Source organism: Suricata suricatta, chromosome 2 (assembly GCF_006229205.1).
Source record: "Suricata suricatta isolate VVHF042 chromosome 2, meerkat_22Aug2017_6uvM2_HiC, whole genome shotgun sequence".
NCBI lineage: Eukaryota > Metazoa > Chordata > Mammalia > Carnivora > Herpestidae > Suricata > Suricata suricatta.
This window is the reverse complement of record NC_043701.1, coordinates 102,293,545-102,308,806: the sequence shown is the minus strand read 5'-3', so window position 1 is coordinate 102,308,806 and position 15,262 is coordinate 102,293,545. Positions and strand designations below refer to the sequence as shown.

Genomic DNA, 15,262 nt, shown 5'->3' with positions numbered 1-15,262 from the left:
GCCGCCGCCCCCCATCGCCCCGCGCTCCGCCCCGCCACTTCCGCCCGGCTCCCGCCATCTTCCGGCGCGTGCCCCCTGACGCCACGCGCCCCGCCCATACGTCCTCGCAGCCGGAAGCACGGCGCCCGCGGCGGCAGGGCGCGAAGCAGTGACGTAGCGTAGTGACAGGGCGCGAGGCAGAGATTTCCTGGATTGGGGAGAACGCGAGAGACCAGGGGCGGGGTCGTTGTGCCTCGGCCTTGCGGTCGCGTGTCTCCGGGGTGCTTTAGTGCCGCGGTTTTGATTGTTACTACTTTTAAGGATAGAGGAAGTAAAGGACGGGGCGGGGACACCGGGGCCATCCGTACTCAGAACAAAGCGCTCCTGGTAGTGTTGCTGGGCAACGGCCAGGGAGTGACGAGCGCTTTGCGTCAGGCAGTGACGTCATCCCTCGAGGGTGGAAGGGGAATGAGCGTGAGGAGCGGTCCCTGTGGGCCGACGCGCGGTTGCCTAGGGCGAGAGTGGTCCGGGTTGCGGCGGCGGGGCACGAGAGCCCCTTGGGGAAATGCGCGTGGCCTTGACTGGGCGGCCCTGGCAGGTTCCTCTGCGTGCAGAGCGGGAGAGATGAGCACGTGACATAACGCGGGCAAAGCACCGAACGCGCACTGCGTAGTAACAGCCCTTCTCGGTGCCTGAAAAAGACTAAATCAAATAAAATCAGGGTGATCACTATTAACCAATGCGGGACAGTCCAAAAACATTAGGTTTGAGGCTCGGAAAGGCCCGCAAGTTCAGGCTTGGAGAGAGGACACGATTCCGAAGGGCTAGGGAAGGAATGGAAAGCCAGACTTCACGCGGCCCTCGTGCAAGGCGTGCTCAACGCGCATTCTTGTCTGAGTTCCTGCTGACCGAGCCACCGTGTTCCCCGGGCCTATTCGGTTGGCGCCGAGGGCGCGCTGCTCTTTGCCCACTTCCGTCCGTTCTGTTTTCGGAGTACAGCTATTGCCTGTTTCCTCTGGGATTTCATTAAACCTACACTCTCCCCTTTCATGTATTTGATAACCTCATATTTTTTCAGACGTTTTACGTTTGGTTTTTTAATGTATGTGATTACATTGTATATTTAGGTATTTTATATTTAACTCCAGTTTGTAGAATTGGTTTTTAATACATGTGATTACATTGTATACGGTTTTTTTTATGTTTAATTCTAGTTTGTAATAAATTTTGGTGCGTGCTGTGAAGCAGAGAATCTAAAAAATGTTCAAATGACCAATTGTTCCAGTGCTATTATTGAACAAGGACAGATCTTGACAGGTGGAGATGGGGATTATTTTGGGCAAGGGAACATATGTTCGCAGATGGTGAGAAGTCTGGTTTGACTGGAGCCCAGGGTCTGTGAGGAGGGGGTGGTGCACATCACAGTGGGAGTGCCTTGACCTATAGGCAAGAGCTTGGACTTGGGTCAAGGGGGAGCCCCAGTCCTGTGTGAACAGGAGGGTGACAAATCTGCTGTGTACGTCTAGGAGGTAACCCATGGCACAGGACAGCATTGTGGGCTCGAATATTGCAGACCCAAGGGAGCAGGGACTGGACGTGCGTTGGGGGCAAGAGAAGCATCAAGATGAAAACCAGATATGGGGATGTGCAAGGGGAGTAAAATTGATTTTAGAGTGCACATGGTTGCTGGGGAGGGTCAGCGCTGGGGCTGACTGGGGGCACTGAACAGAGACCTCAGGGTCCTCCCCCATGCAACCCACAGTGACTGGTACATGACATTGGGCCACTTTGCTGCATCTTTGGAATGTCAAATTCTTTACCCAGAAGTTCATTTTTGCTTAGTGGCCTTAAGCACCTGCCATGACTGCCTTTTGGCAAATCCGGCACAAATGAGAGAGAGCCCAAGTGTCAGTGGGCATGTTAAATTTGAGGAGCTGGCTAGCTGCCTGAGGGGAGACCTTTAGGCAGCTGTGGGATCCAGACAAGCTAAGTAGAGAAGAGGGACAGCAGGTTGGAGAGCCACAGGCAGACAGGGTGGGTCTGACATGAGCCCCCAGGAGGCTGGGGGGAGGCAGGGCAGGGCAGGGAGACCATATGGGGGTTGAAAAGCTGAGGAGTTGATGTCACGATGTCACACTTCATACTGAGCCTGCATGTTGGCTTCCCACAGGCCCAGGAGGAGGGCGAGAATCCTACAGCTCTAAGAGGTGGAGCAGAGACCACTTGTGGCAGTTCTGAATCCTGCCTCTCACGCTGCCATCTGGGGGCAGTGGAAGCCAGATGTCACAGAGCTAAGGAGGAATGCAGGTGGAGAAGGAGGCAAATGGCAAGGGAGGCATCAGGCTGCCTTCCAGAGGCCCAAGCTGGCTTCGAGACTGGAGGACGTGGGGGCGGTTATGCAGTGAGGGCCTGCAGTGGCCAGGAGATGTGCACAGAGAGAAGGGGTCGGCCCTGGCAGGCGAGAGGGCGTCCTTTTTCTTCTTCAGTCAGGGAGAGTGGGCAAGAGACATAGGAGCTTCTGAGAGAGGAGAGGGGGCGTTTGGCCAAAGGTTGCACCTGCTCCAGGGCCTGAGTGGGGGCCGCCTGCTGGGCGGGAAGCTTGGGCAGGAGGCTTGGGCGGGACTAGAATCCCCCTGAGCAGCTGGTCTGGCGGAGGGTGGGGCAGAAGCACGCTGCTTTCTGCAGCTATTGCGAGCAGCTGGCCCTGGGTGGGAGGCGCATATGGTGGCAGGCCTTGCCAGGGCTGAGGACACACACAAGGGACTGGGGACCGGGGTCTGTGGCCTCAGATGGCCGGCCCTTCTCCTGGTTCCTTCCCCGCTTCTCCCTGTTATTTTTTCTATTAAGTTTAAAATTGAAACAGAATCATTCAAGAATAATACTCTTGATACAGATCCCCCAAATGTCAGTATTTTCCCACTTTTGCCTTATCTCTCTCTGTTCTTTCTTCCCTGGAACCATTTGAGAATAAGGTGCAGGCCCGATGCCCTGCTGTGGGGGGTGCCATTCCTGTGGGCGCCGAGATTTCTGCCAGCACCCTGTGTGATGGACGCCCTGGTCACAGGATCCAGCCGGCGTGCGTCGGAGCCTCCAGTGACTTTTTCCTGCAGCAGCCACGGAGACTGCCTCGTGCAACATGGCAGAGGCCCGCACCTGCTGTCCTTCTGGAAACTCCTGTCTTCTGCAAGGTAGAAAACCGATGCCCTGCTTTGGTGTTGAGTTCCAGGCACAGTGTCTGGCCTTGGAGCATGGCAGTCAATGCAGGGCTCTCCAGAACTTGTAGCTCCTCTTGGCCTTAAAAATGCAGCTCTCAGGTGCCCTGGGAGCTGACACAGGTTGGAGCACACGCACCAAAGCTCAGATGGTCCCGCGCTCACTGGCCCTGCCATGTAGCCTTGGGGGACTAGGTTCCTCTTCTGAGCACCCCAACCTTCACTGCCCAGCACTCGGGAAGGTGAGCGGCCTCCCTCCTGCTTCCTGGCTGTGAGTGCACTGCCCTGGGCAGCGAGGAGGCCACGTGCGCCACCCACAAACTCTAGAACGGCCTTGCCCTTGCTGATGTCCTTCTTGGTTTTGTGCTAATGGGTCCTGCGGGCTCCCCATCCTGTAAGGACCCAGTGTGGAGTTGAGAGCATGCGCACATCAACCCCAGAAGTACTTTTGTCTGAGGGGGGGGATTGTTTGTTGGAGAAGACAGATGAAACCCCCAACAGAGGAAGCTTAAGAGGAAACAGGATCCAGGGGTATCCGACTGGCTCAGTCGGTAGAACACATGACTCAATCCCGGGGTTGTGAGTTCTAGCCCCACATTGGACCTGGAGCCTACTTAAACAAAATAAAATTAAGTAAATTAAATGAATAAGTCCTTAAAACAAAAAAAGGAAAAGAAAAAGGAGCAAGATCCCCCAGAAATAGGACAGCGGGAGATTGTTTGAGCTGGTTACTAGGGTCACCTGTGTTTGAACCCAGTCACTCACACCCTCAATGGAGGGCAGCCTCTATTGGGGGACAGCAGGTGGTGAGGAGCACCCTCCCAGCTGCTTGGGGAACTGTTTGCCCTTTTGCAGCGACCCTACATCTCCTGTGGTCTTTCCACAGAGCTGGACAGCACCACCTGCACTGGCTGCTCATTTTATCCAGAAAATCCTAGGGTTTTGCCCATGCCCCAGAGCTTCCTGGGGACTTTGCTTCTGCTTCCCTGGCCCTTTCCAGAAGGCTATCTGGCTCAGCACCAGGCCCCTGCCTGGTGACTCCGTCTGCCCTTTGCTCAGCCAGACAAGCTCCCACAGGCTAGTGGTGCCAAGCCTGAGCACAAAGCCAGGCGGCCTGATCAAGAGAGGATGGCTTCTGGCCTACAGTAATGCTGACAGCCCGAAGCAAGTCACAAACACGGACAGGAGGAGATTAGAATCCGTGGTGGCAGCATGAGCTCGTGGTTCATCACACAAGTGAGTGCGCGTGGATGCACGCACAAACATGCAGATGGGTACAGAGATGCAGACACAGATAGATGCAGAAATTGACAAACACAGACACATAGGTGTGGGCAGGTCTTCCTGCGGACCTACTTCTACACGTTTCCTAGAAGCCAGGCCCCCCTGCACAGTGAGCACGCCCAGCATCCAGATCTTGGCTGCTGTGCTTTTTTTTAATGTTTATTTATTTGGAGAGAGTGTGAGCAGGGGAAGGGCAGAGAGAGAGAGGAAGAGAGAGAATCCCAAGCAGGCTCCATGCTCAGCACAGAGCTGGATGCCGGGCTCGAACCCACGAACCGTGAGATCATGACCTGAGCTGAAGCTGGACACTCAACCGACTGAGCCCCTCAGGCATGCCTTAGCCTGGAGTATCTTGTGTCTGGCAGCATGTGTTCAGAGTACGAGGGGGAACATGTCAAAGTGATGGCTCCACCTGGGGCAACGTAAGCATCATCTATATAATGATAGCAACAGTTTATAAGCCGCTGGATAAGAGAGAAAGCGTGTATACTTTCTGAGACAAACACACAGGAGAGAGGAAAGCCCGGTGATAAAGAAGAAATGACAGACTCTGAAAAACACCATGAAGCAACCAGCAGAGTAATGATTGCGTCAAACATCACCAGCAGAGGAAGGCTCACTGAGTGAAGTGAATGAGTGCCTGTCCCAAAGTAGTATAATATGGGACCATGGGTAGCCTCCGGGGAACAGGGCCCCTCGACTTTGAGGCCTCCTGCTGTGGTCGCTGAGAGGACGTTTCCCTGGAGGGTCCTCACCATGAATGAGAACCTGAGTCTGGGCTCAAGGGCACAGCAGATGAGCCCGTGTTGCAGGAAGACCCGTGAAGTTCAAGCGAACCACACAATGGACCGTGAGCTAACCACACGGATGCAGGGTGTGCACAGCCGACACAGCTGCTTCAGAGAAAAGGAGACGGCATGTGAAGACGTGTGGTTTGGGCGCTTCTTACTGGGGAGATCTGAATAGACGCATAGATCTGATAACAACATTGTGTTAATTTCCTGGCTTTGGTCGCTGTGCCATGGCTATATAAGGGAATATTTTTGTGTTTAGGAAATACACCTGCAGTATTAATATGTAAAAAGGGCATTGTGGCTGCAGTTCATGCTCAGATAATTCAGAAAGTTACACATATGTGCACAGTGACAGAGCCGACGTGGGACGAGGGTAGCAGGCAGTTAGGCGCCGGGTGGGGCACATGCTTGCCTGCCAGCTTTCCTACAGGTTTGAAATTATATCAAGATACAAAGTAAAAAAATAAAATGTCAAGTTGTCAAAATGCTTTTTAAGTGATCCAGAATGGGGGCACCTCGGTGGCTCAGTCAGTTAAGCATCTGACTTTTGATTTCAGCTCAGCTCATGATCCCAGGGTCTTGAGATCGAGTCCCCCGTTGGGCTCTGCACTGAGCGTGAAGCTTGCTTAGGATTCTCTCTTCCTCTCTCTCTGCCGTTCTCCTGCTCACATGTGCATGCGCTCTCTCTCAAAAAGAAACATTAGAAAAATTATGTTTATATGGTACTGTGGTCTGTTCAGTGTGCAGTAGTGTTATGCAGAACATACATGTCCTAATTAAAATGTACTTTATTATTTTTTAAATGTTTATTTTTGAGAGAGAGAGAGAGCAAGAGAGAGCGAGAGCGAGCATGCATGTGCATACAGCAGAAGAGCAGAGAGAGGGAGACATAGAATCTGAAGCAGGCTCCAGGCTCTGAGCTGTCAGCACAGAGCCCGACGTGGGGCTTGAACTCACGAACCATGAGATCCTGACCTGAACTGAAGTTGGATGCTTAACCAACTAGGCATCCCAGACGCCCCTAAAACATACTTTATGCCTAAAGTATGCTAATTGTTATTTGAGTTTTCAGTGAGTCATAGTCACTGATCTTAGTTCATCATAATAGATGAAATAGTAATGAAAAAGCTTGAAATCTTATGAAAATTACCAAAATGTTGGGGCGTCTGGGTGGCTGAGTCATTTGAGTGTCCAACTTTGGTTCAGCTCATGTTCTCATGGTTTGTGGGTTTAAGCCCCGCGTCAGGCTCTGTGCTGACAGCTCAGAGCCTGGAGCCTGCTTCAGATTCTGTCTCCCTCTCTCCCTGCCCCTCCCCTGCTCACACTTTGTCTCTCTCAAAAAAAGTAAACATTAAAAAAGAAAGAAAGAAAATTACCAAAATGTGATACAGACACGAAGTGAGCAAATGCTGCTGGAAAATGGTGCTGATAGACTTCCTCATTTCAGGTTTGCCCTAGACCTAGAATTTGTTAAAAAAAAAAAAAAAGTGACATCTGTGAAGTGCAAGAAAGCAAATTGCAATTAAATGAGGTGTGCGTGTGTGTGTGTGTGTGTGTGTGTGTGTATGTATATGTATACATACACACACACACACACAGTGTGAGAAAGGAAGAGAGTGGGACAGATTTATTTTAAGGAATTACTCATACTGTTGTGGGTGTTGACAAGTCCAGTCTGCAGGGCAGGGGGCAGCTGGAGATGCAGGGAGTAGCTGATTTTGCATCCCAAGTCTGGAGGCCTCCTGAGGCAGAATTCCCTCCTCCTCAGGCAACCTCAGTCCTTTTCTCTTAAAGTCTTCAACTGATTGGATAAGGCCCACCCATGTTATGGAGGGTGATCTGCTCTACACAGAGTCCTCTGATGTAAATGTTAATCTCATCTAAACAACACCTTTACCATGACACCTAGACTGGTGTTTGACCAAATATCTGGGCAAGTGGCCTGGCCAAGCTGACTCCTAAAATTAGCCATCACAGGGGCGCCTGGGTGGCTCAGTTGGTTGGGCCTCCGACTTCGGCTCAGGTCGGATCTCACGTTCATGGGTTCGAGCCCCGCGTCGGGCTCTGTGCTGATGGCTAGCTCGGAGCCTGGAGCCTGCTTTCGGTTCTGTGTCTCCTTCTCTTTCTGCCCCTCCCGCTCTCATGCTCTGTCTCTCTCTGTATCAAAAATAAATAAAAACATTAAAAAAAATAAAATAAAATTAGCCATCACATAAGTGGTCTCCTGCACTTGAATTTTTTTCTGCTCCCCATTATGGTGTGAAGAATCACACCCTGTCTTTCATATAGTTGGAGTTAACTCATGTTCACTGTTGTAGAATATTCCATTGTAGGGAAGTGCCACCATGGCATGGCATCAGGACCATGGCTGCTGTCATAAACAGGCTATGAGACTCCAGAGTTTGTTTTCCAGGGTACATGGATGGGGCTGTGGCTTAGGTAAACACCCAGGAGTGCTTTTCTGAGCTGCTGGGGCCAAGACCAGCTGAGTGGTCTTCTCACGTCATTACACTGATTTTGCCCCTCGCTACGTCTGCGCCTCCAGCCCTCAGCTCCTCCAGACCCTGGTGTTGTCAGATGTGTCAGGTCTGCCTTGGAATGGATGAAACGTACTTCCTCTTCACTGCCTTTGTTGGCGTTTCTCTGATGAGCAAGAGGCAGGTGACTGCCTTCGGGAGTGTCTGCTCTAGGTGTCTCCTCGCAGAGAAGCTGCTTGTTCATGGCTCTTACCCATGTTTCTGTCAGGCAGGGGACCTCATGTGGCCTCAGTGCAACCATGCTCTCTTCTCCCATTTGCAGTTCATCTTTCCCTTTCCTTGGGGTGCCCTTAGTGATGGCTTGTGTGCTGACGTACCAGCATGTGGCAAATGCTGTAGTATCCCCTGGCCCATGGCCATCAGCCTGGCCACGCACTGGAGTCCAGGAGCCACGTGTCCTGATGGACTTAGTCTGGGGGAGACCCATCCTAATTCTAACTGAGCAGGACAGAGAACCTCAGGTTATTCCCCGGTATCTAGAGGCTGCTGGATCTGAATGGGGAGTAAAGAGCGACTTTATGAAGACAGCATGGGGTCACCCCAGCAGGATGGAGCAGGAGCAAAGCAGAGCCTCGGGGTCCAGGTGTGGGTCTGCCAGCTTCTTGGCAGCAGTCACCGCACATGTCCTGTGATTGCTCACACGTCCCCCAGATGCCAAGGGGCAACAACTGTGTTTTCAGTTAAGCAAGCAGTAAATGGATCCATTCTCACTGGGGAGGTCACTCTTGGAGGGTGCCCAATGCTGCCTGCACCCCGCTCACACTGCCACCCCTGCCCTGGGCCTCAGGGACAGCTTGTGGATCTTGTGGCAGATGATGATCTGGGCTTTCACTGCCCTGGGTTCTCACAGAACTGTCCCCACATATCAGCTCTGCACCTGTTCTCTAGCCTGGTCACCTCTTCCTGCCTCCCTCCTGGGATCCTGGTGGCCCAGCTTCCCCCCACCACCTCCCTGCTGCCCCCTGGCTATCCTGGAGAACTGTCACCTCCCCTTCCGCCCCCTCCCCTCTTCCCAGGATCCCAAGAGCCCCTCACATCTTACTCGTGGGCACTGACATCGCTCTGAGCTCTAACCACACTGACACAAGTGGCCCTCCTGTCACCACCAGGTGCCCTCACTTGCTATGTGGCTGTAGCTGGTGGTCCTGCTTCCATCTCAGACTGCATGTGGCTGAGAACGGCCCCCAGCTCCCTCTGGTGGGGTCCTGCTGTCCCCACTGTGGGAGGCTCGGCCATACCATGTGCCCCCGGGACACATGCTGTGGCTGAACTTCCCCCAGAATGGAGCCTGACACTGGGGATCAGAGCCACAGCCCAGAGCCTTGAATATGCCTTCCTTTCCAAAGCGTGGATGCCCTCCTGTCTTCACAGCACCAAAGGGTAAACTCCTCTGGGTCTAGGGATCACACATTCCCTCTTTCTCTTTCCAATCTCTTAGTGTTTTCCTGCCTGCCTGCTGGGGTATCAGCCAGATGCCACTCTCACATCCTCCAGATGAGTCCTTCCAGGTTAAGCCAAGTTTCAACCCAAGAGACAGAAATGCAGTATCTTTAAAGTAGCATTAATTAATACCTCATTAAAATACTGTAGGAAACATAAAAATGAAAAATATGTGGGCTGCCTGGGTGGTTCAGTCTGTAATGTGTTTGACTTTTGATTTTGGCTCAGGTCATGATCTCGCAGTTCATGGGTTTGAGCTCCACGTCAGGCTCTGTGCTGATAGCTTGGAACCTGGAGCCTACTTCGGATTCTGTGTCTCCCTCTCTCTCTACCTCTCCCCTGCTTGTTCTCTGTCTCTCTGTCTCAAAAATAAATAGACGTTAAAAAAAAAGGAAAATGAACAATTTTATTTCACTGGATTCAAGCATGGTAGAATTGTGGGTGATTTTTCCTTTTGTTTTAAATTTCCAGGAGTGCCTGGCTGGCACAGTCAGTGGAATGTATGACTCTTGATCTCGGGGTTGTGAGTTCAAGTTCCACATTGAGTGTAAAGATTATTTTTTAAAAATCTCAGGGTACCTGGGTGGCTCAGTCAGTTAGGTGTCCAACTTCAGGTCATGATCTCATGCCTTGTGGGTTTGAGCCCCATGTCAGGCTTTGTTCTGACAGCTCAGAGCCTGGAGCCTGATTCTGTGATTCTGTGTCGCCCTCTCTCTCTGCCCCTCCCCTTGCTCATGCTCTGTGTCTCTTTCTCAAAAATAAATCAAAAAGAACATTTAAAAAATAAAAATAAATAAAAATTTAAAAAAGACTGTACACATAAAACAAAAAATAGACCAGTTGGACCACTTTATTTTAGTTTCACAGTTTGTTATAATTTATTTTTATGTTTAGAGAGAGAGGTGCAGTGGGAGAGAGGGGATCTTAATCAGGCTTTGTGCTCAATCCCAGGACCCCAGGATCATGACCTGAGGCCAAAACCAAGAGTTGGACACTCAACTGACTGAGCCACCCAGACATCCATATTTTATTTTTATTTTAAAATTATTTATTTTTAAAGTAATCTCTACACCTAACATGGGAGTCAAACCTATGACCCCAAGATCAAGAGTCACATGCTTTTTGGACTGAGCCAGCCGGGTGCTCCTGGACTTCTTTAAAATGTAAAACGTTCAATGTACCAAGGGACACTGTCAAGAGAATGAAAAGACAAATCACAGGATGGGAGAAAATATTTGCAGATCATGTGTCAGATAAGGTATTGATATCCAGAGTGTGTCAACAACTAAAATTCAATACTTGAGAAACAGCCGACCCGATTCAAAAATGGGTGCAGGAGTGGAGTAGACATCTCCCTCGAAGAAGACACACAAATGGGGGTGCCTGCGGGGGGGCTCTGTTGGTTGAAAGTCCGACTTTTTTTTTAAATTTTGTAATGTTTTATTTATTTTTGATACAGAGAGAGAGCATGAGAGGGGGAGGGTCAGAGAGAGAAGGAGACACAGGACTGGAAGCAGGCTCCAGGCTCTGAGCTAGCTGTCAGCACAGAGCCTGATGCAGGGCTTGAACCCTCAAACATGAGATCTGACCTGAGCCGAAGTCGGAGGCTTAACCGACTGAGCCACCCGGGCACCCCAAAAGTCTGACTCTTGGTTTCAGCTCAGGTCATGATCTCACGGTTTGTGAGTTTGAGCCCCATGTTGGGCTCTGTGCTGGCAGCTCAGGCACGGTGCCAGCTCTGGCGTCTGGGGGAGGTCTTCTCCCAGAAGAGGTTCCTGCCTCCCTTGGGTGACCCTCCCGTGGGCTGACTGCCTCGTGGGGGTCCTTTCCTCCTGCAACCCGAGCATCCCAAGCGCCAACCCAGTGTGGCCCTGTGACCAGGTCCCACGACTCCCCTCAGCAGTAGGTTCGCGCCCATCCGATGGGCAGCTGGTGAGCCAGGTGCCACATTCTCATTGTTTCAGGTCTTTCCAAGGCCCTGGGCAGACCACCCTCTCCTGTGAACATGTACACTTTCCAGACCGGCCCGAGCAGCTTATCAAGCCCCCACGCCACGCCCCTGCTGTCCCCTCGGAAGTGGCTTTCAGACCCAGAGGCTGCCACTGGCGGGTTCTGCCCACCCCCTCTCATGGCCGCAGCCGGTTGGGGCCATGACCAGGGTGGGCATGCGGGTCAGCCCTGCTGTGGGAGGAGCACGGTGCGGCTGACAGTGGAGCAGAAGTGGGAAGCTGTGGGATTTCTGTCCTCCTTTGGTCACCCAGAAACTGTATGGACTGCTCAGGGGCATGTCTTTCTGGTAAACTGAGGACAGGGTGATGGGTGGCGTGTGGGAAGTGCGCTGAGGTGTTAACCCCACCACTCTGTGACAGGCACTGGCACAATCCTGCCCCATCTCCAGCCGACAGGATGGTCCTGTTTGCTCAGCCCAGAGGATTCAAACAGAAGATGGTCATCCTCACTCAGATGCAGTTTCCAGAATTTTATTTTTATTTTTACTTTTTAAATTTTTAAAAACTGTTTATTCGCTTTTGAGAGACAGAGAGGGACAGAGCATGAGTAGTGGAGGGTCAGTGAGACAGGGAGACACAGAATCCGAAGCAGGCTCCAGGCTCTGCACTGTCAGTACAGAGCCCAAAACGGGACTCGATCCCACGAACAGTGACATCATGACCTGAGGCAAAACCAAGAGTTGAATGCTGAACTGATTGAGTCACCCAGGTGTTCCAGTTTCTGGAATTTTCTGACCTTCTGTAGCCCATATAGGTGTTCTCCTGGGCAGGAGTGAAAGCCTGTCATGCCCCAGGCTGCCCTCACCCAAGACCCGGGCTGCCCCGTGAGACACTGGGGGCACCTGCTGGGGTTTCTGTCCCCATTCTGGAGCACCTGCGGCCATCCCTACCAGCGGCCTGATGGTGCTGGTGGCGACGCTGGCTCCACGGTCTCACGGCAGCTCGCTCGGGCCCTGCCACCTGGGCAGAGTGGCTCGGTGCTATTTACCATAGAAATTAGAGGTAAATGGAAGATACCTGCACAGACAGGGCAGAAGTCACTGTGTACCCAGCAGGTGCTGCCAGCACGCGGCCATCTTCTTCCATCCTTTTCTATGTGAGAACACAGGGAGCACATGTTTCTCTGCCGTCGCCTTGCTCCTGGCCCCTGCACCGCCCCTGCTCAGCTCACATGCTCAAGGCCTTGCTTGGCTGGGCTCTTGGGAGGGGAGATGAGGCCTGCCACGTGGCGGGACACAGAACACCTCCCCTGTGACCATAGCAGAGTTTCTAGAAGGTTCTGCTGTGTTCCCAGGGAGGGGCTGAGTGTGCTTCCTGGTGTGGGCAAAGCCTTGTCCCTGTTGGGGCCCAGAGCGGATGTGCAGAGGACAATAGGGCCGTCTGTGGCCACCTGCGAGGCTGTTAGGGCCATGCACTGCTGTCTGGCCATAGAGCCGGGCGTCCACTCCACGCTGTTGGGGAGCATGCTATATGACCTTGCTGTGGCTTGCAGGAGCACCTCGGAAACCGCCCAAGAGGGGCCTGCCACCCACACATCGTCTCAGGGCATGCACTTCCCCCCAGAAGACTCATGGGGCCCAAATCCTGCTCACAAGCCACACACGGGGAGACTCAGGTCAGGCTGTCACCTAGAGTTGGATGGCAGCTTCACGCTTCAAAGTGATCTCACTAGTGCTTCAGACACATGACGATGAACTGCTCCAATGTTCGGTGGATCTCCGGGTTCAACTTGGCCACAACATACTAAAATAAAGCTTTGGTAAAATAAAGCTTTGGGGCGCCTGGGTGGCTCAGTCAGTTGAACATTTGGCTTCAGCTCAGGTCATGATCTCACAGTTGTGGGTTCGAGCCCTGTGTCAGGCTCTGTGCTGATATCTAGCTCAGAGCCTGGAGCCTGCTTCAGATTCTGTGTCTCCCTCTCTCTCTGACCCTCCCCTGCCCACGCCATCTCTTTCTCTCTCTCTCTCTCTCAAAAATAAATAAAACATTAAAAAAACATTTTTAAACAAATTGAAAAAAAAATAAAGCTTTAATTTTTACTTCTAAAAAAGTGGCAGATACTCTGGTTTCTCTTCAGATCACATAAATCTTTCGCCTTTTACTAAAAAAGTGGCAGAGTATCCTGAATATATAAAGAACTCTTGCAACTCAATAATAAAAACAACCAAGTTAAGAGTGGACAAAAACCTAGAGTCCACGTTTCTCCAAAGAGGCTGTATGCGAGTCAATAAGCACGTCAGGGAAACTCAAGCCCAAACGGCAGCAAGCTGCCACCACACACTTTCTAGCGGGGTTACTAAAACCAAAACAGACAGTAGCAAATACCGGCAAACAGCAGGCAGAGAACTTCGAGCCCCCATACGTTGAGGGGAGGGATGTAAACTGGTACAGCCACTTGGACCCATCTGGCAGGTCCTCCAGCAAGTGAAACCCAGAGCTGCCGGGGGGACCTGCAATCCACTCCGAAGTGGGCACCCAGAGAACGGAAGGCTTACGTCCACACGGCAGGCTGGGCGCGTGTGTTTGCAGCCAATGTCGTGCAGCCAGTGGATGGATAAACCCGATGCGGCCCATCCTCACAGAAGGGTATTGTTTGCCAACAAGAGAATGACGTATGACACACCCTCCAAAATGGTTCAGCTCTGAGAACGTTATTCCGAGCAAAAGGAGCCAGACATAGGGGCTCACGGTTCCCTTTATGTGAAATGTCTGGAATGGGCCAATCTACAGAGACAGAGAGCAGACTTCCAGGGACGGGGGAAAGGGGTGGGGACAAGCTTCTTTTTGGGGCCATGAGAGGTTCTACCGTTAGATGACACGGTTGGCCACCAAGTGTAGTAAATATACTAAAAAACACCGAAGAGCATGTTCAAATGGTGCATTTTGTGGTGTGCGAATTATACCACAAGAAGAAAAGAAAACAGGCCCCGTATAGGGTTCTGTTTCCTCATCTGCTGGGTGCAGACAGCCTTGCCTGCTCCCAGTGGGGTGGGGGCGGGCACAGTGACAGGGGCCACCCCCAGGCCACACCGGGGGTCTCCTGTTCATGCATGTGGGACACCCCTCTGTGCTAGACACCGCCCCACGGCCCCCTGCAGGCCTTGACGTTCAGGACAGGCAGGCTAGGGGAGGCTGGCTCCCGGGGTCAGGAGTCTAACGAAAAGAGCTGGGTTTGCACCCTGGCAGATGGGGCTTGGGCCGGGCGCTTCGGGCCCTTGTCTCCCCTCATTGCAGGGAACAGCCTGGCCTGACATGGCAGGAGCCGGCAGCTGCATTCCACGGGCAGGTTTGGGGCCCTTCTGTGTGTGGGGGTGGGAATATATGCTTCGGGCATGGGCCCCCTCTGCTCAAGCACTTCCCACCCTCAGGGGGCCGGCTCAGCCTGTCAGGACACAAGACGGCACAGCAGCCCCTTCTGCTGAAGGAGGGATCTTCATCAGCTCCTGGGCCCTGGGGATGGGGCAGCCCTGACAACCCCTCTCCACGGCCAAGCCCCTTGTCTGTGAACTTGGGGTCCCCGATGCCGACCACACAAGCTGATTCTGAGAACTTCACAGGACAAATTGGCTTACCATGCAGGGCCCTTGCTTGGATACGCATTGAGACAGATAGGTGGATTTTGTTTTGATAACAGTCCTCCAAACCAACCGTAAAAGCACATTTGGGCAAAGCTGACCAAGTGTTTGGTGATATGAGGGAATTATTATGCATTTTGTTCATTTTGATCATGGCGTTTAGTCGTGGAAGAAAACACGCTTCATTCTGAGAGGTGCATGTTAGGTAAAATGGTGTGGGTGTCTACAATTAACCTGAAAATACTTCATGAAAAATGGAACCCAATGTGGCAAAATGTTCATGCTTCACTCTGAGTATGGGATGTGTGGTTATTGTATTCTTTATAAATAACGTTAAAAAAAAGAGGTAACATTATGATAGCACCCAAATCCAGTGGTCCAACGAATTCATGTGATAAAGACGTGCAAGACCACTGCAGAGAAGCTCACAAC

General features: G+C 52.1%; 1 protein-coding gene across 1 annotated transcript in view; it reads right to left on the bottom strand.

Annotated features, from left to right (window-relative positions):
• Positions 1 to 7,990, bottom strand: part of PURB (purine rich element binding protein B) — a 10,787-nt gene extending 2,797 nt beyond the window's left edge. The window contains exons 1-3 of the mRNA XM_029919251.1: positions 7,883 to 7,990; positions 410 to 583; positions 101 to 187 (exon numbers count right to left, since the gene is read on the bottom strand). Coding sequence (XP_029775111.1) covers positions 101 to 187; positions 410 to 583; positions 7,883 to 7,990 — 369 coding nt within the window. The remainder of the gene's footprint in view (positions 1 to 100; positions 188 to 409; positions 584 to 7,882) is intronic.
• Between the last annotated feature and the right edge of the window lie 7,272 nt (positions 7,991 to 15,262).